This window comes from Marmota monax, unplaced genomic scaffold, assembly GCF_021218885.2.
Source record: "Marmota monax isolate L192 unplaced genomic scaffold, Marmota_monax_Labrador192_F-V1.1 WCK01_AAM20220418_F8-fsc00134, whole genome shotgun sequence".
Taxonomy (NCBI): Eukaryota; Metazoa; Chordata; class Mammalia; order Rodentia; family Sciuridae; genus Marmota; species Marmota monax.
In genome coordinates, this window is record NW_026692281.1 from 5,061,576 (window position 1) to 5,086,038 (window position 24,463).

General features: G+C 35.5%; 1 protein-coding gene across 5 annotated transcripts in view; it reads left to right on the forward strand.

Annotated features, from left to right (window-relative positions):
• The window catches only part of LOC124090050 (vascular endothelial growth factor receptor kdr-like), a 303,001-nt gene that overhangs the window by 212,053 nt on the left and 66,485 nt on the right, over window positions 1-24,463 (forward strand). For 3 of the 5 annotated variants that reach the window (XM_058578313.1, XM_046440433.2, XM_046440432.2), the window contains 8 exons: window positions 7,203-7,338; window positions 8,347-8,451; window positions 9,620-9,733; window positions 10,859-10,947; window positions 12,039-12,246; window positions 13,964-14,055; window positions 15,283-15,405; window positions 15,512-15,623. In XM_058578313.1, coding sequence (XP_058434296.1) covers window positions 7,203-7,338; window positions 8,347-8,451; window positions 9,620-9,733; window positions 10,859-10,947; window positions 12,039-12,246; window positions 13,964-14,055; window positions 15,283-15,405; window positions 15,512-15,623 — 979 coding nt within the window. The remainder of the gene's footprint in view (window positions 1-7,202; window positions 7,339-8,346; window positions 8,452-9,619; window positions 9,734-10,858; window positions 10,948-12,038; window positions 12,247-13,963; window positions 14,056-15,282; window positions 15,406-15,511; window positions 15,624-24,463) is intronic. The other 2 variants (XM_058578317.1, XM_058578318.1) reach the window with 2 other exon arrangements.

Below are 24,463 nucleotides of genomic sequence, written 5' to 3' on the forward strand. Positions count from 1 at the left end.
AGGGATAATGGTCTGAAGTTGTATCTTTGTCTGGTTTTGTTACTGGGGTGATACTACCTTCATAGAATGAGTTGGAAGGGTTTGGTTCTTTTCTATTTCATGGAATAACTTCCAGAATATTGGTGTAAGTTCTTGTTTGAAGGTCTGTTAGAGCTAGACTGAGAATGAGTCTTGTCCTGGACTTTTTATTGTTGGTAGGTTTTTGATGTTGTCTTCAATTTTATTTCTTAAATTTGATCTCTTTAAATTTTACATGTCTGCCTGATTCAATTTTGTCAGAAAATATGTTTCTGGACATTTGTTGATGTATTTGAGGTTTTTCATTTTATTGGTGTATAACTTTTCAAAATAATTTTTGATTATCATCTGTATTTCAGTAGTGTGCATGGTGATATTATATTTTTCATCATGAATTTTAATTATTTGAGTTTCCTCTCTCCTTCTCTTTATTAGCTTGGCAAAGGATTTATCAATTTTATTTATTTTTTCAAAGAAACAAATTTTTGTATTATTGATTTTATATTGATATTTTGTTTCAATTTCTTTGATTTTTGCTCTGATTTTAATTATTTCCAGTCTTCTAATGCTTCTGGTGTTGATGTGTTCTTTTTATAGGGCTTCAAGATATAGTGTTAGGTTATTTATTTGATAACTTTCTATTTTTTTAATGAATGAAATAAATGCAAAAAATATTCAGCCCTAACTCAATAGTTCCTGCTATGTCATATATAGTGTTGTCACACAAAAAAGAAATGATATTGTCACTTATTGCCACCAGTAAAAACATTGTTTGCAAAAGGGTTTACAATTTCAAATGGTGAACTAGGAGATACCAGATGTAATATAGGATGTGATCCTTATAGGGAAGGAGTGAGAAAAGAATTCAACATCTAAATGACGAGTGAAAGACAGAACATAAATATTGGCTATTAGCAAATGAAAAGATAGAAGAAGAATTAAAAGAAATAGATAAATGTGAGAAATAAATATAGAAATTAAGCATTTTTAAAAATAAAAATAAAGGAATGCAAAACAAAATTTACCTATACTCATAAAACATCTTAGTCATCAAAATTGTGATCCATGAAAAATAACTGCCTTTGAAAAATGCTAGAAATGAGGAAAAAGAAACTAATATGAATATGTACAAGTGTCCATGAACCATTTAACTCACAATTAAATAGAGAAAAGAAAGAAGAAAAAAATATATATTTTAAAAGAGATCTCCATCAAAAGTTAAAGAATTGTTTCTGTTGGCGTTCAAAAGATTCTCAGCTTTTCTTCTCAGTAGTTTTATGTGGGGTGGGCTTGAGGGTGATGTCTTCTTCAATCTCAGGATCAGGTTACTGGAGTGTGAGAGGAAATCCCATAGGTGGAGTTCCTGGAGGTGTGATTTAGCTCCATGTTATTCATTGAATGGTGAATAGTCTGAAGATCTTATGTCAGCAAACCTCCAGCCTCAGCATTTGATGGTCCATTCTTAGAGACTCTACCCCAGGTATTTCCATGGGTTCCACTTATGCAGTGGAGGAGCCAATCCTTAGTTCCCTCTGTCATTAGCATTACTTGGTCTCTCTGGTTCTGTCTCCAAACTCAAGTACTCTCACCACCATCCTTTCAAATTCTCAGCTGGGATCATTTCTCCCAGCTGGTCCTGCAAGCCCTTGGATTCAAGCAAGTGGGGCAGAACAAGGTGGGTTTCCATGAACTGTGTTTCCCTCTGTAAACAACTCTTCACATTTGATTTTCTCCTGGTCACTTAGAAATTCTATGTTTTGTGTAAATAAGTGTAAATAAACAGTATCTGGATATTTATCTTGTTCCCAAGGTTTGGAAAAACTTCTGCTATCATTTTCCTGAATAGATTATCAATGCCATTAGCCTAGTTCTCTACTCCTTCCTGAATGCTTTTGAGCCTTAAATTTTGTCTCTTAGTGTTGTCCCATTATTATTGTTTATTTTGATCATAATTTATTTTTCTTTAATACCTGCTGTGTGCAAGTAAGTCCACCATATATTCAAGCTCAGTGACTTTTGTCTTCTACTTGATCTAATTATTTGGGAGGCATTCTTTTGAGCTTTGCATTTGACTTATTGTTGCTTTCCATTTTGAAATGTCTGTTGGATTATTTTTCACCGTGTCCCTTTATTGAAGTGTTTATACATGTCCTGCATTCTGTCCCTTAGGTCCTTTCATTAATAATCCATCATTTTAACCATCAATTTGTTGAATTATTTGTCTAACATTTTATCTACATAAATATCCATGGATACAATTATTGTAGATTTATAAACTTTTGGAGGTGTCTTGTTGGCTTCATTCCTCATGCTTTCAGAAGTTCTATGTTGTTTATGCACCTGTCATGATTGGTTCCTCTTATTATGTGAGGGTCTTTTAGTGAGTAGTTAGCTCTTTAAAATATTATCTGAACTGGGGTTATATCCTAGCATCAAAATATCAGTATAATCAAAGTGCTGAGTTCTACCACCAGCACTGGACTGTGAGGAGAATGTAATCACTAGTAATATGGGTCCCTTAATAACAAATTGTAAACAAACATATATTTATGAATGCATTACTAATGATCTACACTACTCTTCTAAGAAGGAATGTGGGTGAGTAATATTATAGAATAGGGTGAAAATTTGGCATTAATGACATATATGTTATGCTGTAAATATGAAGTATCTCTAAAAGGGTCATGTGTGAGAAAATACAATTCCGAGGTGAAATGATTGGATTATGTGAGCCTTAAAAGAATCAGTGAATTAATTCACTGATAAGGATTAACTGGGTGGTAACTGGATGCAGGGAATGTGTGGATTGGGTTGCTGGGTCAGTGGAGACATACCCTTGCGGTATATTTTTTTGTCCCTGGTGAGAACTCATTCTCTCTATCTTCTTCCTGATTGTCATGTGTTGAATTTCTCCTCCATACTCTCTAACTATGATGCTATGCCTCACCTTGGCCTAGAGTTTTGGAATCAGCCATCTATGAACTGAGGCTTCTGAAACCAGGAATGATAAATAAACTTTACCTCCCTAAAATTGTTATTTTCAGGTGTTTTGATTATAGCAATGAAAAAGGCTAACTAAAACAATACCTAATATTTAATTATATTGAAATAAGGAAGAAAATGAAAGAAAAGACTGAAAAAAGTATGGAGGAAGAAAGAAACAACATAAAATGAGGAGGAAGAGAAGTATGAAAGAGAATGGAGGAGAATGGAGTTGGGAAAGCAGAGAAGAGATACCAAGAATTTATCTAATTAATCAAAGAAATGGGTAAAATTAACCAGAACTCTGAAAAAAAAAAACAAATAGAGAAGACACAACAAAATATTTTATACAAAATAGCTAATTCAAAAACAATTATTAAAAGTTTAAGTTTTCTCCTTGGTGAATTATTTAAAGGGGAGATACTTTTTTCCATGGCTTCAATTTTAGAATCCCCCCACCATGCAGAAGTTTATGGAATAGTTATCTTACTTTATATTTGTTCTCTGCACTTACCTAAACCAGGCAAACTTGTTAGCAGTGCCTGTATGCTGAGCTCTCTCTAGCCCTGCCTGGCAGCAGACTCTTGGGCAGCATTTTCCATTTTGGAGCAGACTTTATTCTCAGTATCTCTGTGTTTTGGTATCTGGTGTTGGGATTGTAGCTCTGGTCATAGCCACTGTCAAGCACTCTCAAGAGCCTGTGGAATAATCCAACATGCATATCACACCTCATTCCAAAAGCCTCAGTATATATGCTGGGGGGAGTTGTGAGATATGTGCCCTAATTATGTAATAGAAGATTACCCAGAAACTTCTAATCATGTGGAGTTGGCTAGGCCTGTGTTTGATTGCTACAGGTAGCAGCTTACTACCCAAACCAGACATGACCTACTTTCACTGCCTCTCATCCTTGCTCATTACCTTAAATTTTATACCACAAATTACAAATGAAACTGTAGATATGCATTCTGGCAGCTTCAGCTCCTATTACCCCATAGTGCTTCCCCAAGTCTTTACCATAGTCTCACTTTTGCACACAGATTGACTCATGGCTTGACTATCCATTAATCCAGTGAGAAGTAAAGCATAGGTGGCCATTTGTGAGTATACAAATAGAAATCAAACCAACCAGATGAAAAGAAAACAGAAAAAGAAAAACTGCAGTGATTTTGAATCTCCCCTGGACATGATGTAAACCATGTGGATTCTTTAATGACATTCTTTTCCCACTTAAACTAAATCTGCTTCTAAGTGCCAGGGCCCTCTTCTGAAATATCTAAATTTGTAGTATCTGAGATTCTTTACTTCTCAGGTTGAAGTTTGCTTGACAGTGGAGTCTGCTTTATTAAACTCATTGGGAAATTTTTAGTTCATTGGCAGGGAGCTTTCCTTGCCTGGCACTGACACAATCTATTAATTCTCTTTCTATTCTATCAGGATATTCCTGGGTTTCTCCTGATTACTTCCTCTCTAAGTTGCTTTAGGGAACTTTCCAACAGCCTTCCTGCCTCATGCAGCTGCAGAACTGATGCTTTCATTCCACTTGGAAAGCAGCCACCATGCAGTGGGTTCCTCTAATCTGGTATTTTCCTATCTTTTTTTTTTTTAACGTAGACAATCATTGCTATAAAATTCCCTCTTGGTGCTGTCTTTTCTGCCTCTCACACATTTTGATGTGCTGTGTTTTAGTCTTCCTTTGTTTGGGGGTTTTTAAAAAACTTCCCTCTAGGGATTCTCACTGTTAAAATATACAGAGAAGTATTTACTCTCTTATCTCTTTGTTATCAATCATTGCCTGCATTTGCTCTCTTATGTCATTGTTTTATTAGCAGAGTATTTTAGTTATGTATATTTGGAAGTCCTTTTCTGACATTTCATCTACTGTGCTGTCAAGGGAATCTATTATTGTATCATCTTGGTTTGATTGGAGCACTTTCTTCCCTCATCTTTTTTTTCGTGCTTTCCATGTGCCTTCCCTTCTAGCAGTGCAGATCCTGATTGGTTTACCCCTAAATGTAATCTGCTTCCTTTCTCTTGTGGCTTTTAAAATTCCCTCCTTATTCTGTATGTTGGGCATCTTCATTATAATGTGTCTTGGTGTGGATCTCTTGTGATTTTGCTCATTTGGCGTCCTGTAGGCTTCTAGGATTTGGATTTCTGTTTCATTCTTCAAGTCTAGGAGTTTTCTAATATTATTTCATTGAACAGATTGCTCATTCCTTTGGTTTGGACCTCTATACCTTCCTGTATCCCAATAACTCTTAAATTTGGTCTCTTTATGCTATCCCATATTTCTTGGATGTTCTGCTAATTGTTTATTATCAGTCTTGCTGAGCTGTATACATTCTTTTTGAGATGATATACTTTGTCTTCGTTATCTGATGTTCTATCTTCTAAGTGTTCTATTCTGCTGGTAATACTCTCATTTGAGTTTTGGTTTATTATTTTCTTCATTTCCAGGATTTTTGTTTTTGTTTTTCTTTTTATTTTTTGTATAACCTCTATCTCCCTGTAGAGTTGATCTTTTGCTTTTTGGATTTGTTTATGTAATTCATTGTCAAAGTGATCTTTCATTGTCTGAATTTGCTGTCTAATGTCTTCCTTGAGACTCCGGATCATCTGAAGCATGTATATCCTGAAATCTTTGTCTGACATTCCTTCTGCTGCAGATGTTACCTCTTCTAATGTTGAATTGACCTGCATTGTTTGTGGTCCTTTCTTTACTTGTCTTTTCATACTGCTCACATTCTTTCCAGCTTTGTGTAACTGTTAATGTTTTTCTCCTATATATTTATATTACTCTTGTACAGTTCCAAAATCTTTATTTTGTGGAGAAAGACAGTTATAAGTTCCCAATATCAATAGTACATCATCTATGCGCAAGTTTTCATTATTAATACATTTATAGTTAGACTCTCTGTCTACAGATGTTGGCTTCAATTATTATTTAAAATATAGTTATTATTTTCATAAAAGGCATACCATTTATGATGGCATATAGAGAACTAAAGGTTACACATAGGATGTTATGTTCAGGGGGAAAGGAGTGAGGGTATGGGGTTAATCTAACTTAGCAACTTTGGAGGAGAACTCTAATGAATAGAAAGGGGTAATTTACGGAAGAATGTATAAATTCAAACTCCTATCTGTACTTAGAAAATTACCCTACATATAACTAGTAGAAGTTAGGGGGCTGAAAGTGGGGTAGAGGGAGGAAGAAGGAAAAAATTAACAAGGAAAGAAAGAAAAAAAGAGAGAGGGGAAAGAAAATAAGAAGAAAAAAAGGGGAGGGAGGTGGGGCATATGCAATTCCTCTATATTATATTATTCTGGTGATTCAGTTTTAAAGTCCTATTTCATGAAAAGTTCTTGGTTTCATATATGTTGAGTTTGAGAGGACCAGAGTGGGAAGGGTAGAGGAGAATGGATGAGAAGAGAGAGAGAAGAAGAGAAAGCAAAAAGAAAAAACAAAAAGGTCTCTCAGAACTCTGTTTTCTTTTTTTCCAGTATGTGGAGTTATCTATTTCTAGCTTGAGTCTCTGCATTGTGGGTGGTCAGGTAGCCAGTGTGAGAGAATTTGAGCTTCCACCTGGAGCCTCCCTACTCTTAGTCTCAGAGATGGAAATCAGGTGCCTGTACAGTTGCTGTTCTGCATTGATAGCTACACGCCCCAAAAGCTTGTGAGAAAAATTGTGAGTTATCACAACTGGGGGTGGGGTAATTGGAAACCAGGTACCTGATCAGATGCAGAATCGTGCTGGTAGCCACGCCCACTGATTAATGGCGAGTAAGGTTTTCCAAAATGGATTCCATATGTTTCTCGCATAGGGTGTTTGGTGAGGTGGGGGATGCTGAGGAGACCTTGTGCTTTGTCCAGAGCTCAGTCTGGTGACCCACAAGCAAAGTCTCTGCATTCTGTTCCACCTTCTGTCTGGGCTGAGTGCCCGCGCAGCTCTGCCTTCCATCTGTGCCCTACATGAGTATTATTCCTTGTATGTTATGTTTGTTGCAACTGTTTTCCCAAATTGTCAATTTTATTTTAATTGTGTTCTTATTGTGCTTTTTCTTATCTTTATTTTTTGTACATATTTCTTACTATATGAAACTCCTTATGATGTGAAATGGTGAACTTCAGAAGCCTTATACCACATGAGAAGAGAAATAAAACAGAGTAAGGTGTTTTTCCCCTTTACTTTCTGCAGCCCAGTGTTTCAGAAATCAAAACAAGCTACCTTTCCATCATTGTGGATCCTAGAGAAATGCCCCTTGATCAACAATGTGACAGGCTTCCCTATGATGACAGCAAATGGGAATTTCCTCGGGACCGGTTACAGTTGGGTATGTACCAATTTCTTTCACTAAAATCTAGGTTTCACTTAGATTATTGTATGCAACACTATTCAACCTCATTCATGATTCATCTAGAAAATTGGATATATTTTTTTCAAATGTGGTGATAGTAAACAAATCAAAAATTAGAAATTAGGGTAGCAGAATTGTATTGTACATATAACATGCAACTAAAAGATTTTAGATGTACAATCTAGGTAATCTTAGAGAAGAGAAGTCCCTTAACTTCTGTAAGACATGTTTTTCTCATAAAAGGGAGACATTAGGACTGATGTGTATTTTCTTACATTCCATCACTTTTGTGGGAATTCAGTGTGAGAACATTTGCCAATATGTCTTACAAATTTAAAGTACTTCACAAATGATAGGGATTGGTTTTCATTAGAATCTCTTTAACAAAAATTTCTTGGGCTATAGGAAGCACAGAGTCTTTTCCATAAATAATTGCACTTGAATGACTTCAAACTTAGATCCAGAATACCAGTAGCTAATGTGATTACTAATAAAGTATATTACTTGGAGACTTACAACGTTTAAAAGTATATAACACTTTTACCTACTGAACTAGTATGTGTCTGTAGGCCATTATGGATCTTCCTCAACCCACAAAGTTCCTTGTCTCCATGGCTGATGTGGTATAACCTTTCATTCACTTGCTTCATACACATATATTTGCTAGGTATCTACTATGTATTAAACATTATCCTAGCTGCTGAGTATATAGTTATTAACAAGAAAGTCTTCATTGAACTTACATTCTAGTGTGGTAGATTAATAATAGATAGATACAACAATAAATGATAAATAAATATAATATTATCTAGTAGTTAAGTGTTATAGAGGAAAACAGCATTATAATTTTACATAGGGTGGTCTGCAAAACCTCCCTGTGAATGCTTTGTCTTTGGGATGCTCGTATTCGTTACAAGAACTCAAATGTGCACTTTTTTCTGAGGTCTTTCACAATTGCTAATTTTTACTTCTTGTTCCCCTCAGGCAAAATCCTGGGCCATGGTGCCTTTGGTAAAGTGATAGAAGCTTGTGCCTTTGGCATCGACAAAGCTTCAACCTGTAAAACAGTGGCAGTGAAGATGCTAAAAGGTAATATTTCTAATGCTTTGGAAGCCATTGAGGAACATCTATAGGTATACTTTGGGGACAGGTAGAAAACTGTACTGTGAAAGACATGAACTGGAAGTAAAGGAGGTAAATAAATACAGCTTCTAACATCATTCCATCTTCATGTTCATGAAAAATAGCAGCCACATAAGTATGACCAGTCATTGTGGAAACTTGTATGACAACCTGTTTATCTCCTTTGCATACAACAACTTAAATGCAGAAGTAATGACCTGATATATATATTTTTTATTTATATATAACAATGGAATGCATTACAACTCTCATTACATATATAGAACTCAATTTTTCATATCTCTGGTTGTATACAGAGTATACTCACACCAATTTGTGTCCTTATACATGTACTTTGGATAATAATGATCATCACATTCAACCATCATTAATTACCCCATGTCCCCTCCTTTCCCCTCCTTCCCCTCTGCCCTATCTAGAGTTCGTCTATTCCTCCCATGCTCCCCTTCCCTATCCCACTATGAATCGGCTTCCTTATATCAAAGAAAACATTCAGCATTTGGTTTATAACCTGATATTTTTAATTGCTGGTAACATCAGTATAAGTCCTTAATGGTATTTGGCTATCAGAATCTCAATGTATCAGTGGAATTATATGGTATCATATATACTTGAATAGAAATCCAAGTGAATTCTCCACTGGTCATGATGCATCAATTATGGTGTGTTTTTAGTCTTGAATGGATAAACATGTGTCTAAACATTTGAATACTATCCAATCCATGCCTCTGATTCCACATGTCCACAAAAATCAATATTTAGAACAATCTGGGCCAATTAACTCATTACCTCTTATAGTACAGTAATTGATAAAATGTTTATCACATAAAGGATTATATTCTAAGAGTACCTGTTTCAAAATGAAAAATCAGAAACGTTATTGAGGCTAATACTGCATAGAGCTCAGAGTAGAGGCCAATTAGGACATGCTACAAAGATATTATTTGTTTAAAATATTGTTTGGAAAGGATGACAAACCAACATCTGAGTGGTTGTGTTCCAGACTTTTCTGCCAGAATTCCTTTACCAGGAAGTTGTATTTCATATGCTCCACCATTACTCTTAGGGACAAAAAAAATTCCTTTTGTATGATTATTGTGTTTATCTCAAACAGATTGTGCAACATCCAATGAGTGCAAGGCTTTAATGTCAGAGCTGAAGATCCTCATTCACATTGGTCACCACCTCAATGTGGTCAACTTACTGGGTGCCTGCACTAAGCCTGGAGGTAAGAAGACTTTCATAGCTAGACAGATCTCTTTCCTAGAGGTTATATGCTCAGAAGCAAGGTAGTCCCTGATTTAGATGACTACCTGAATTGCATGTGAGGTTCTTATAACTTATAGACTTATCACACTTCATAGGATCTCCAGAACTCATGTTCTCAGCCACCTGCTCTAGCGAAGACTGTACAATATACAAAGAAATTGAGTTTATGTCTAAGATTCCTGCTAGCTCAACATTGTATCTGATCTTGGACAGGATAGTTAGAGAATTTGCCAAGGAAATGTGAAAATCTGTTCAAGACATGGTACTTTCTAGACTTCTTGAGTCATCTATCTTACCTTCAGTGTACTTGCTACCATAGCCTGAGGAGGGTTTCACCCACTTTTTCAACAAGCATATTTCCATGCCCTGTCCATTTATATATTTCTTCTTTACACTAAATCTAAAACATTTTGTTTCTTCCCCTATGACAATTCTACTGCACTGTCCTTTCACTTGCCTTTATTTCAAACAGCATTTTCTAAGCACCCACTGATTTTAGCTAGGGTCTTCCTTATGGATGTTAGGGGAGAGCGGTGCTGCTGAAATAAATATGAATAAAATACACATCAAGGCAAACACAAATAAACTTGAAAGCCATGAGCAAACTGCAGAAAAATTTAGTCCATTGAGTGAACCTTTTAGAAACGAATTTTATCAATAAAATGATGGTGGGGTTGGGACAACAATATATAAAGTGGGAAAGGTAATATAATGCCTAAAATATCCAACGAGTTGTGTTCACATTTGCCTTGGTCATTGGAGTGTAAACTGTCCTATTAATTCTTTCATATTTTATGCTGTACATCTTAGGGAACTTCACAGGTAAGCTCAGCAGGATTATTAACCTTATTTTCCCCTATTTGCCAATCTCACTTTTTCATCTTTCAGCAGCCAGCATGTTTTTGAGGTCAGTCACCATTGTATCCAGCTCAATTTATCCATCAACTAGTTTGCAACTAAAGAGAGTTAATGAAATTTTAGGATATTCCATGTCCAACAGGTTACCAAGGTCAGAGTAGCCCAAGAGTTGGCTACCTTTTACTATCTTTCATGAAAAGATGACTATAGATATTACTTTTGGCAGGTCCTTTGATGATCATAGTAGAATTCTGCAAATATGGAAACCTAGCTAATTTTCTGAGAGGGAAGAGAGGAGATTTTATTGCTTCCAAGGTAGGTTTCTCCAACTGAACCCCACACTCTATTCCACGTTTTGAGTCTTCTCTGGAGATTTTATGATGATACATAGAAAGAGGGAGAAGGGGATAGCAGAGGCTAGGGGATTATTAATCAGGAATAATAGTATGTACACTTATGCATCCAATAAAGATTTGAATTAAATTACCTCTAGAATCACTTCCACTGATGTTGCTTTGAAACTGGCACTCAGAATTCTGTCATTAGCTGAAATTATAACTTTTGTGTGTGTAATTCTCTTATATTCTGAGGCCCAAATTGGTGAGGTATGCCAAGATTCCATTATGCCTTTAGGCTTTCATAGACATGCCGGATCTCTCTATTTCTTTGAAATCTGGGATGAAGCTCTATATTTTGGATAACTTCCACCATTAAGGAAATAGTTAAAGACATATATCTCCTGTTAGCACTTTTTTATTGTCCCCAGATATACATGTTGCAACTGTCCTTGTCTTCCCAGAGAAAAGCTGGTTTCTCCACTTCACAAAGTACTGCAAAGTGTTGTACGTGATCATTATGTTGTGATTTATTTTGAAATTTTTTGATATTGGGTATTAATTAATAAAATAACTTCTAGAATCCATCCAACTGATTAGGAACTCTGAACTTAGCTAGCAATTTATTATTTTCATCAATGAGTTCCACCTCAGTCTATCTTTAGCAAATGGAAAGGAAGTAATCATAATTTTAAAACAGAGCTGACTCCCTTCTATTTGCCCAATTTCTGAGCATAGGAAAATGATAATTTGACACCATTTGAACTACTCCTGGTTATGAGATATCCTTGTCCTATGCAGGCCTGCTGAATTCCATGGCAAGGTAACATACTCAGATGATCAACTCTCAGCAATTTCCTCCCACTAAGGATAAACTAGCTGGCATTTTGATATAGGTAATAGAATTTTAGATTAGCAGTCATCACTCTCAGCTTTGCTCTCAAATTATGTGAACTCACAGAACTCTCTTATACCTCTCTGGTTCTCAGCTTCTCTAATGAAAATAGAATAAATTGAATTGGATGATTCATAAGTTCTCTTCAAACACTGATGATCTGTTTAAATTCTCAGTCCCAGCTCAATATGGGAAAAAAGGTGAAGACTATTCATGATTCTGATAGTGATCTCACTCAGCTAACTAAGAATCATCTGCAGAATGTGGCTAGCACAGGAAGTTCCATCAGTTCTGGTTTTATAGAAGACAAGAGTTACAGTGAATCTGATGAGGAGGAAGAAGCTAGCTGCTACCTTCTGGGGGCCACAACAACCCACCATGTAGGTAAGTACAAGTAGACCCTTTCCTTATGGCAAAACCTCAAGGCTAATGAGGGTAGGAAGTAAGGAGTCAGTGGGCAAATGAGGCCTAATCAGCAAGACCAGGCAAAGTTAAATAGTGGAACTCCAGAAAATCCCATACCATTTTCTGTAGCCATTTCTATCTAACATGGAGGACTTTTGCTGTATGCTGAACTTGCACTTAAATTAGCAATCAGAAGTATCTTATAATGATGATATCCCATAATGTTTTAGACATGTACAGTTTCCAAATCATTTTTGCATGAAGGTTTTCCTCCATCTTTCCCATGACATGGTTAGAGGTGCTTATTCTCATAACAGAGGAGTACTATTACTCAAAGTAGGGATGATATAAAAAATATTAACCTATATTAACTCCATCTCAAACTGTATAATATATACTTAATTATTAACAAATAATGTGGATGACTTTACAAAATATTAGTGTGAAACACAACATATGATTAACAGACATTAAGATATTTTCTAAAATAGAGACTAATATAAATAGATACCTAGTGTATCCATGGGCTGGGATATACCCTTTATTTGCTGAATCATGGAAAAGTTTGGACAGGAAAGAAGTAACTGGAGTGTTGGAGTAACTTGGGTATCTTGGGATATAGCTGTTTCCAAGCAATGTGAAAATATTTCAAGAATAAGCAACTATTAGAGCTGTACAAATATATAATAGATTTTCCAAAATGGAATAAATAAATATTTATAAAAAAACAAATTGAACTCAGGCATCCCACCTATTCTTATTTTACCCAACATTCCAGTCAAAACTGTCAGACTTAGGCATTGACCTTGAGTGACATTACTCTTGTTCTACCTGAGGTTTCTGCCTATTACATTAAGTGCTACTTCTGATCTTCCCAAGGTGGTTGTGCTCTTACTCATCCTATGTTCTTTTATTGTCCTGTTGGTCAGAAATAGACCTTCATCTGTAGTATCTGTCTGGCTTATAGAAATGAAGTAATTTTCACTTTCTTGAGAATCCTTTGATCTGTGTCTTATTACCTTGAAGAAGCCACATCTCTTTTATAGGTCTCAGTTTCCCTTCCTGTGAAATGATGGAAGGAATTGGTCTAGAATCATTATAAAGGACCTTCTAATTATATTTTGGGGATGGCATAACATCAGGAAGAGCAGAAGAAATTTCTTTGAACTTTATATGTTTTGAGAAAAATGAAGAGAAGGGCAAACAAGCAATAAATAGGGAATATACATGACAAGTAAACATTCTGATTATAAAAATCCAGTCCTGTTGTCACCATTAATCATGGATATTTACTGGAGATTCCCAAACTTTGCCTCTAAAAATCATCTACATTCTCTTGTACTCAGAAGAGGCAAGGGAATAACAATAAACCACTTATTATTTTTTGAAAGACAGACCTGTCTTTCAAAAGAACTTTCAACAGAACATTCAAGGAATGAGCTGTTAAATCAATGGAGACACAATTTTAGATTCTTTTCCTTCACAAGGATTTGAATCAATTACTTAAAAACACACATATTATCCTAGTGGAGTAAGTCATACCAAGGCCTGTTGTCAAAAAAAAATTGTCCCTTGTTCTCTATGGTTTCATGGAAATAAGGTGTCTTTCCTCTACCTTATGATTACCTATCCAGGATTATGGGACATTCTTCAACTCTTGGCCATCTGTAATATTCTCTGTTCTTCCTATTCTCAGATGACCTCTTCAAGCATCCCCTTACCTTAGAGGACCTCATCTGCTATAGCTTCCAAGTAGCCAAAGGAATGGAGTTCCTTGCTTCCAGAAAAGTGAGCATTCATTATTCTTTTTCCTTCACTTCCATTGATTGGAGATGCAAGGAAGATGGATTATAATGACCACAGTGTCCATGGTAGCTGTTTTTCTTTTTTAATAGTCTTACCTTATGCTTGTGTTCCAATTTTCTCTCTCCAATTAGTCTTTGAAAAAATATGCATACATGCATTCACCTTTGAGACAGCTACTCACCTGCCTTCCTACAGTTTTGGGGGACTTACTTTTCAAACTAATTTAGAAGGTGGCTAGATTAGGATTATTTAGACCTGTTAATTACGCACATTATTTTATACTGAAAATGAATTTATTCAGCAAATATGTGGTGATTGTCTGTAATGTTCTTTCTGCTAAAAGCTGAGATACAGACATGAAAGATGCAGTTCTCCTTCCTCAGAATCCAATAAGAAAGATATACTACATATAATATAACAGGATATTGTCTAGGATAGAAATAGGAAATAAATGCTTTGTGATTACATAGGAGTAGTCCTGGAGAATCTGTGAAGGTTTCTAAGAGAAAGTTATATTTCAGCAGTATAATAAAGAAATGAAAAGTTTAAGGTATATAGGATTCAAGGAGGTAAATGTGGCAGGAGGAAGATGTAGCTGAATACAAAGCTTGGCATAGACTGTAAAGGTTTTGAATGCCATGCCAAGGAATATGAACTTAAATGGTTTCCAGTTACTGTAAAATAAAAAGCTTCTAAACAGGCATTTTACATGATTAGATTTGTTTCTTAGGAATTAAATTTTGATAGCTAGAATGGGTGATGGACTAGTCCATGTGGCTAGAATGAAAGCAGAGAGAACAGTTAAGTGACCATTGATGTTGTTCAAATGAGAGAAAATAAGATCTATTGTAATTCAGGGCACTAACAGTGAAATACAGTAGGAGAGAATGGATCTTTTCTAAGGTAAGATAGTCAACGAGAGTCCAAAGAACAAAATATGTAAGAGTTAAACAGGTATTATCATTCTATAGATTCTGCCTACCCTGCCAATTTCCAAATGGATCAATTTATCTGTGTAAGGTACTTTGTTTTCTGGGGCTGGGCACCTCTGTGAAACTTCCTTTTTCTGGTTTCCCATTCGTTTTCAACTCCATGCTCAATTTCCACTTCTCCTTTTTCTTTTTCTTTTTCTTTTGGTTGAAAGTCTTTTAATCTGTACCATCCTAGGGCCCCAAAGCCCTAAGAGCCACCTTCTTCTTTTTTCTTTAGTGCATTCATCGAGACTTGGCTGCTAGGAACATCCTTCTAGCTGATAACAATGTTGTAAAGATCTGTGACTTTGGTTTGGCCAGAGACATCTACAAAGACCCTGACTATGTCTGGAAAGGAGATGTAAGTTCAAAGTTCCCTGGCACAAAACAGCAGACAACTACTCTTGCCTCTAATGGGGTTACAGTCTCTATTCTGAGGGTTTTCTTCTATCTTGTTTTTTTTTTAGGCAAAACTCCCACTTAAGTGGATGGCACCTGAAGCCATTTTTGACAAGGTGTATACAACCCAGAGTGATGTGTGGTCCTTTGGAGTTCTGCTTTGGGAAATTTTTTCTCTGGGTATGTGAGTTTGTTTCTGATCAACCCTTTTCATATGTAGTTATGGCTGTTGCTGCAACAGAGCACTTACAGACCAGTTAGCATTGCACACAGTCTCAAAGTTTAAAAGATCTAACACTATGAATACAATGAAATCATGCCGAAAAATCTTGCTACCAAGAACCAATAAAAACTATCTCATAATTTTATTGTATATTAATTTGTTAAGTAAGTACTTATTGAAAATTTTCTACATGCCAGGCATTTTAAGTGCTGGGGACCCAGTAGTAAACAAAGAAGATGACAGTTCCTGGCACTATGGAACTTACATTCTCATCAAAAGAGACTGACAATAAGAAATTAATAAGTAAAATATGGAAAATATTCAATGATATTAGCTACTGTGATATAAAATTGAAAGCTGGGAAGTAAGATAGGAATATTGGGATTAGGCAAAATGGGATAAAGTTCTAAATCCTTTAAATAAGGTAGGATTCACAGGAATGTAAATATTTCAACATAGCCCTGAAGAACTCATGGGATAACCTGTAAAACTGTGGAGGAAAAGTAATTTTGTGGAAGAGAAATATCATATGTAAAGATTCTGAGTTTAGAGTGTACCCAGTGGGTTGGAGGGTCAAGCAGGAGATATTATGAATGAGCAAAGTGAGAATACTGCAGTGTGATGTGACATTAGGGAGAGAAAGGTGGATGTAGATCAGACAGTGTTTTGATTGCAAAAAGATGTTAAGTAAATTTTCAAAGATTTCACAAAGTCCCAAGACTGATTTCAACCTATCTGACTCCCAAGCTCTCATAGATACTGACAGTCTTTCCCATAATGTAAATGGTAAAACTAACATTAAAACCAGGCTTCCTGACTTCTGGTCCTACATTCTTAATAGTAAGAATAAAAACTTAAGGTGCAAAGCATAGAAATGACCAAATACAAGGCTTTTAAGAAAGATAGCTTTCTATCTGTTGTTTTGTGCCTTGCAAAAGATTATTTTCTTCTCATGACTCTAAATCATTATTCTTTCTATGATGCAGGGGAATTTTTATTAAAATCACCCAGGCATGCCTTTTAGAAAACCAAGTGAATCTAACTTACAAAGTAGATATTTAACTCAGGATTTGTGTTACTAAATATAGAGAAGTATTCATGGCTTTGACTGTTGAGATTTAATATAATGGAAGATGTTTGTGTTGTTTATCAGAGGCTGCTTTTGTGATTATACAGGATGTCTGGGCTCTTGGTCTAGACACTTTTTCGTTTTTTTTCTTTTTTCTTTTTTAGTACCAGGATTGACCCCAGGGGTTAATCACTGAACCATATCTCCAGCTCCTTTTTATTTCTTATTTTGAGACAGGGTCTCATTAAGTTCCTTAGGGCCTTGCTGCATTGCTGAGACTGGTTTCTACTTGAGAACCTCTTGTCCCAGCCTCCTGAGCCATGGGGATTACAAGAATGCACCACCATGCCTGGCTTTGTCTAGACTCTTGAGGTGTTTTAGAGGCAAGAGAATAAAATATGTTTGATGAACAGGAAAAAGACACAATTTAATATTTATCTAAAACACATGGTGATCAAAAATAAAGAAGTACACTGGGACAGAAAATAAGCCATTATTCGTATTGGCTTATCTCTGTGACATGAAGTTTTACTTTTGGGCTGTCAAAAATCTATTTTTCCTCTGTATATTAGGCATTTTGTTTATAAAGTATCATGGAAAATTTGTTTATTTTTAAATTTTTTACATTATTTATTTTTGTTTCTGAAAGCCTCCAGTATGTGGATGTCTGTCAAATTCCTGAGGTTTGGAAAATTTTCTTATATTCTTTCACTGGAAAGTGTATCTATGTCCTTAGCTTATATCTCAGAATACTGTTTAATTCAAATGATTCCTAGGTTTTCTTCTTTTAAAGTTGTCCCATATTTCCTGAAATTCTGATCATGGTTTCTTTTTGTCTTTATTGCTGATTGAGTTTTCAAGATCACATACCTTGTCTTAAAAAGCCTAAAAATCTACCTGCTATGTGCTCTTATCTATTAGTGGTATTTTATACTAAATTTTTTAAATGGTGTATTGAATCTTTCACTTTTAGGATTTTTTTTCAGAATCTCTTCTTATTGAAGTAAACTTTTACTTAATGTATAATCTCAGTTCATTGCTCAGATTTCTTTTAGTTCACTGTTCATTTTAACCCTCAACTTTTTGAATTATTTGTCTCTTATTTCATCCATTTGAATATGTGGATTCATCTATTGGTTTATTGTCAAATTTTGAATCATCTTCTTTCCTTTATTTCTCATGTTTCCTGTATTTCTATATTGAGAATTGCATATCTGCTGAAATGGATCTCTTTCCCACTGTTGTCTGAAGAACCCTTTTATTTTATATTAATTTATTATATTTTATTTTTTTGGTTCTTTTTAGTTATAAATGACAGTAAATTGTCTTTGATAGGATACTTTAACTTTACTATGTGTCTTGAGAGAGTGGTAAAACTTTGTGTCAAAGAACCCAGTCAATGTGTTCAGTGTGCTTTGATCAACTTCATCCACCCATTTTGAGGGGAGATGATGATCACATTTAAAAGTAAATCTTGAGTTCAAACAATATATTAATAAGTAATTAAATTTATTAAAAACATTTTCTATAATTCTATAATGGTTAATTTGAATTGTCAATGTGATTGGATTAAGAGATGCCAAAGATTAAGAGGCTTCCGAGTGGGCTGGGGATATAGCTCAGTTGGTAGAGTGCTTGTCTTGCTTGCACAAGGCCCTGGGTTCAGTTTCCAGCAACACACACACACACACACACACACAAAGAGTCTTCTGGGCATGTAAATGAGGGTGTGTTTAGGAATGATTTGTTTGTGGGATAGGGAACTGAATTGGAGCTCCTCCCTAAGTGTGGGTAGCACTGTCCAATAGGATGATGGCTTAGATGGAATGAAAGTTGGAGGAAGAATGAAGCAGCACCAGATTTAAGTTGGATTCTTCTTGAATGAGTTCTCATTTGCTGATTTGATCACCTCAGGATATCAGACTCACTCCTTCCCTCTTCCAAAGCCAGTGATTCTCCAAGGACTTTCCAAAAGCCTTTGGTCTCAGGCTAGGGTAGCATTGTTGATCCCTCTTGTTCTGAGGTGTCAGTGTCTTGGACTATGCAGCTACTAGATCTTCCATCTCTGCAGCTTACAGACAGCCATTGCAGACTATCGAGTTTCTGGTTGTGTAAGCCAATCTAATAATTCCCCTTTTTACAATTATACTTCCAACTGATTCTGTTCCTCTAGGGAACCCTGACTAACACAGAAATTGGTACCAGGAGTGGGCTCATATTTGTGAATATACAGACCATGTGGTTCATAAGCATCTGGAACTCTTTGGAATTGGTGGGAGGAATTTTTAGATGTATAGCAGTGCAAGCTGGAAATGCTTTATATTGTTGGAAACAGAGATTAATACCTGATTCTGGTGGGATCTCAGAAGACCAGAATGCCAAAAGGACTGTGGACAGTAAAGGTTGAGAAAAGGAGGACTGTATTGGAATTTGGAGTAGAGGCCATTTGTGTTATGTTATGGCTGAGAAGTTGTCTGCATTTTGCCCTTGTCCTGAGACTTTCTGTGAAGCTGATTTTAAAAGTGATGAACTTCTTAATCTGGCAGAAGAAATGTCTAGGCTGCATAACATTTGGGTGGTGGCGTGGATATTTCTGGCAGCTTTTAACCAAATTTGTTGTGATAATCAGAAGCAGAAAGCAGCACAGAAAGATTTGAAAAACTTGGACTTGAAATGCAAGAATAAAACTGGGGCCAAGGAAGTTGCAGTTTTCAAAGACATTACCACCTCTAAGAAATGCTAAAAACTTTGCCCAAAGATAATGAGAAAGATGGCTTGAAGGCATCTCAGGAGCTGGCAAGACTATAGCCATCTCAGATTCAAGAAAGTAAAAGTAAAAATTTTCTTGAGAATGGACCAATTGGGTACCCTTCTTGCACAAGGGGGACTAGGAAGTTTTTACAACATGCTCAGCCACCCAGGAACTCAGGGGTTGCTGCAGCCAGTATCCCTGGAGGCATAGACTTTTAATCCCAGCAGTGAAAAAGCTGATTATAACAATTCCAATAGTTCTGAAGTGGGAAATGGTTGTAGTATCAAGGCAGACCTTGGTATCAACCATGTAGTGCTGGTTCTGCAGGAATGCATTGTATTAGTGTTATGGGGTAATGGGAGGCTTCCACCAGGATTTCTAAGGAAGGCCTGGGAGGCTAGGCAAGGTGTAGCAGTGTTGGATTCCCTTCTGGTAGCTCCTGAGAGGGAAAAGCATGGAGATGTGAAGAGAAATTCAAAGCTGCAGTGGAGATCCCTGAGATTAAGAAATACTAGTAACAGGGGACATCATCATAGGAAAGCTGCAAGAATTGAGTAGAGACAAGCCATCAGAAAGGCCACTTGGGCTGCAAACAACAAGGCCAAGAGGGGGCATCTGCACAAGTTCTTTATAGAGAACATCATAATGTCATGTGCTCCAGATGCCAGATACAGAGCTACAGGACTTGTTTGCCCAGCTGGAGTTTAGTCTTGCTTTGGTCCTATCCATTTTTTTTCTATGTCCCCGTTTTTCTGAATGGAAATATTTACTGGGTATAATTATATATTAGATATTGTAAATTGTTTTATTAATTTTATAGGAGCTCACATTACAAGATTGCTTTAAGCCTCAGAGAAGACTTTGGCCTTGAACTTTGAGTAATTTTGGAAGTGTTGAAACAATGGGGACTCTTGGGAATGGACTAAATGTATTTTGGATTGTCAGAAGAGTGTGACCTTTAGGGGGACAATGGTAGAATGTTGTTTTGGATGTGAGGTGTCCCCCAGAATTTCATATGTGAGACAATGGAAGAAGATTCAGAGAAGAAATGATTATAAGAGCCTTAATGCAATCAGTGAATTTATCACCTGACAGGATTAATTGAGTGGTAAATGAAGGCTGATAGGATGTGGCTGGTGGCAACATCCATGTCAATCCAGAAAGATTGGGGTTGTGAGTTTGAGTACGTATTTGTATATGGCAAGTGGAGTCTCTCCTCTCTGCTTTCTGATCATGATGTGAGCTGCTTCCCTCTGCCATATTCTTCCATCATGTTGTTATGCCTCACTTGGATATCTGAGGAATGAAGCCAGCTGTCAATGGACTGAGATCTCTGAAACTGTGAGCCTTCAATTAAACTTTTCCTCCTCTACAATTGATTCGATTGGACTTTTACTCCCAACAGTGAAAAAGCTGACTAAAACAATTCCAATAGTTCTGAAGTAGGAAATAATTGTAGTAACAAAATAGGCTAAAGCATAGTATTTAAACTTCGAATTGATATTGTACTACATAGAGTATGAAAATAAAAGAAAAAACAGAATGAAAAAATATTAGAGAGAAAATAGAAGAAAAAGAAGTAGAGGTGAAAACTGAATATATGGAAATAAAAAAGAAGAAAATATATAATGTCTATATCCAATGAACATATTATCTCAAATAACCGAACAATCCCCCCAAAAGAAGATAAAAGAAAAAGGAGACAAAGCAAGAATAAAAGAGCAAAATAACACAAATAACATGTAAAATGAAAACAAAAAAGATAAAATAATCCTAAACAACAAAATGAACAAACAAAAATATATGCACAAAAGAAAACAGGAGGGAGGAAGCACATGGAGAGAGACAAAAGTAGGAAAATAATGCAAGGGAAATGTGAGGCAGAGATTATAGAAATAATAAAAAGAAAAACATAGAATGATTAAGTCCAATTATTATACCCCAATATTTTATATTAATTTAATTAAAAAGTGAAGCATGATGGCTCCTTCATGCCATGTGGGTGGCTGGATCAGGAGGATCATAGGATAGAGGTTCATCTTGGCAATCCAGAAAGATCCTGTCTCAAAATTAAAACCAAGTTGGGCTAAGGAAGTTAAGTACCCAGGTCCATGACAAAATAAAACACAACAAACAGTAACATACACACAAAACAAAACCAAAACAAACAAAAATAGCAAGGTTGAAGAGAAGATAGACAAAGGAGGAAATATCATGGAGAAAGAAAAAGGTGGGGGAGAGCATAAGCAAAGGAGAGTCCTGCAAATACTTCCAGTTAACAAATTATAGCATTAAAGATAAAATAGCATAAAAGTAGATTAAGGAATACAATATCAAAATTATGGAGAAATACCTCCAATCTACATATAATTTTATACAATGAAATAAGAACTGATAAAATGGAAGATTCAAATATTAGTTTTATTGATATATCTGAGATGGAGGGAAGTTTTAGTGGGCCTTGCTATTTTGTATTACACTGGATATTGGGAGATAGACTACATATACTCAGGCCTCAACAGCATAACTTCTTAGTGTCTGTAGGTATAAAAACAGCAACTTCATCAGCTCTCTCAGCTATATGTTTATTATTTGACCTTTCTAGATCAGTCTTTTGCTGCAAATGCTTCCCAACATTCTGGGTCTTGAGCCTGTCCAAGTTTATCTTCCTTCACCTGCCACCTTCTGGCGAGAGCCCGTGTAGTTCCAGTGTTTCTATGGCATTCCTGGGTACCTAAAATCTCTTATAAGTGTTTTATATAACCACCCAAATGTATTCAACTCTGTCACCTGCTCTCCCCAACCCCCAATATCCTGCTAAAGCAGTAGCTTTATATTCTGGTGAAACGACTTGTCTTGAGGGCTAACCACATATGTCTCCCCAAACCTTCTCAGGGACAGTCAAGCCGAGTCAAAATCTTTGCAACTGGGGTGGGTACCCTGCCCTCAGAAAGATTTGTAGATATGTAAATTACTTTTCTTTTTTTATTGAACAGTAATTTTATCATGTAACTGCACCCATCTGTCTCAAAATAAGTTGAGACAGTAGCTGCCAGATATGCAACTTTAGTCCTGGTAAATCAACATATATGGTTAATTGAAATTGACAAGAGTGTTAGAATACATAATGGAGAAAGGATAGTTTTTTTTCAATAAATGATGTAGGGAAAACAACCTCTTGTGTAAAAATGACATTCAACACTTAAATCAACTCAGTGTTCCATATTTTCTTTATTCATTTATCTGGGTGATATATAACTTGGATATTATGATGCTGGTATGGGCAAATATGTTTTGTATATTACCCCAAAATCATAGGAAACAAAAAATAAAATCAGGCAAATATGATTACATCAAAGTAAAAAGCTGTACTGCCAAGAAAAAAATGAACACAGTGAAAAGATAAATTATAGAATGGGAGAAAATATTTTCAAAATATACATAAGATAAATGGTTAGTATATACACTTTATGAAGAACTAAAATTAATAGAAAGAAAAGATAACATTTTTAAATGGAAGAAGTCTTGATATTAATTTCTCAACATAAATGTGAATAGTAAACAGGTATTTTAATAAATGCTTTTCCTCACTAACCGTCAAGGAAATGGAAACTCAAAGTACATTGAGTTGCCACTTCACTCCTGTAAGGATAGGTATTTTCAAAAAAACAATAGGTGACTCATTGGTGAGGTTATACTATTGGTGGAAATGTAAATTATTTTTTTAAATATTTTGTATAATGAAGTGCTAATATGCAAAATAGTCTGAAGGTTCCTGAAAAAAAATTTAAAAATAGAACTGCCATATGATTCAGCCATCTACTTCTGGGAATATAGTTGAAGAAAATCAGTATGTTGAAGATATTTTCACACTCCTATGTTCATTATAATATTATAATAACTGAGATATGTAATATAGTATGTGTGTATGTATGTATATGCACAGAGAAAATAAAATATTATCCAGCCTTTAAAAATGAAATCCAGCCATTTGTAATTACAGGGATGAAATTGGATGACATGACATTAAATGAAAGAAGACTATCAGAAAACTTATGCATGATCTCACTTATATGTATATTCTAAAAAAGTCAGATTTATAAAAACAGAGAGTAGAATGTTGGTGTGTGGTTACTGGAGAGATGTTTATCTAATGCTAAAAAATCTCAATGATATTTAGTAAGGAAGAACATTGATTACAATATCTGTTTGACATTAATATGTATTGTGTTGGGAAATTAATATTCTAGAAATATTTTGTATTGTGTGGGCTATAGTTATAATAACTTATTTTTAATTTAAAATTCCTAAGAAACCATATACTAAACATTCCACTAACAAAAAAAGATAAATAGTTTGTTATGGTTTGGATATAAGGTATCCACTAATAAACTCATGTGATAGTCAATGAAGGAATGTTCAGAGGTGAAATAATTAGATTATGAGAGCTATAACCTATTCAGTGGATACATTCAAATGATGGATAAGTTCAAAAGATTACTGCACTGGGTGATAACTATAGGCAGATGGGACATGGCTAGAGGAAATAGGTTTCTAGAGGTATAGTATTGGGAGTTATATCTTGTCCCCTGGCTTTACCTCTCTACTTCCTGGCTACCTTCATGTGAGCAGCATTTGCCCTGCTACCAGGATGTTCTGCCTCACCTTATTCCTAGAACAGTGGAATCAGCCAACCACGCACTGAACCTCCCAAAAAAGTTGTCCTATCAGATACTTTGGTCACAGTGACAAAAAGCTGACTAATGTTTATGTTTATTAGTGTAATTTAATCATTTCATAATGTATATTTATCAAAATATCACATTTAGGAGTATGAATATATTAATTTCTGAATTTTCACTTGTATCCTTAAATAAATTGTCCAAACCCCATTTTGTGACTTACACTTTTAAAGTATATTACATAAGATATTCACTGACTATAGCTAAGATTTTTAAATATAGCAAAAATTAATT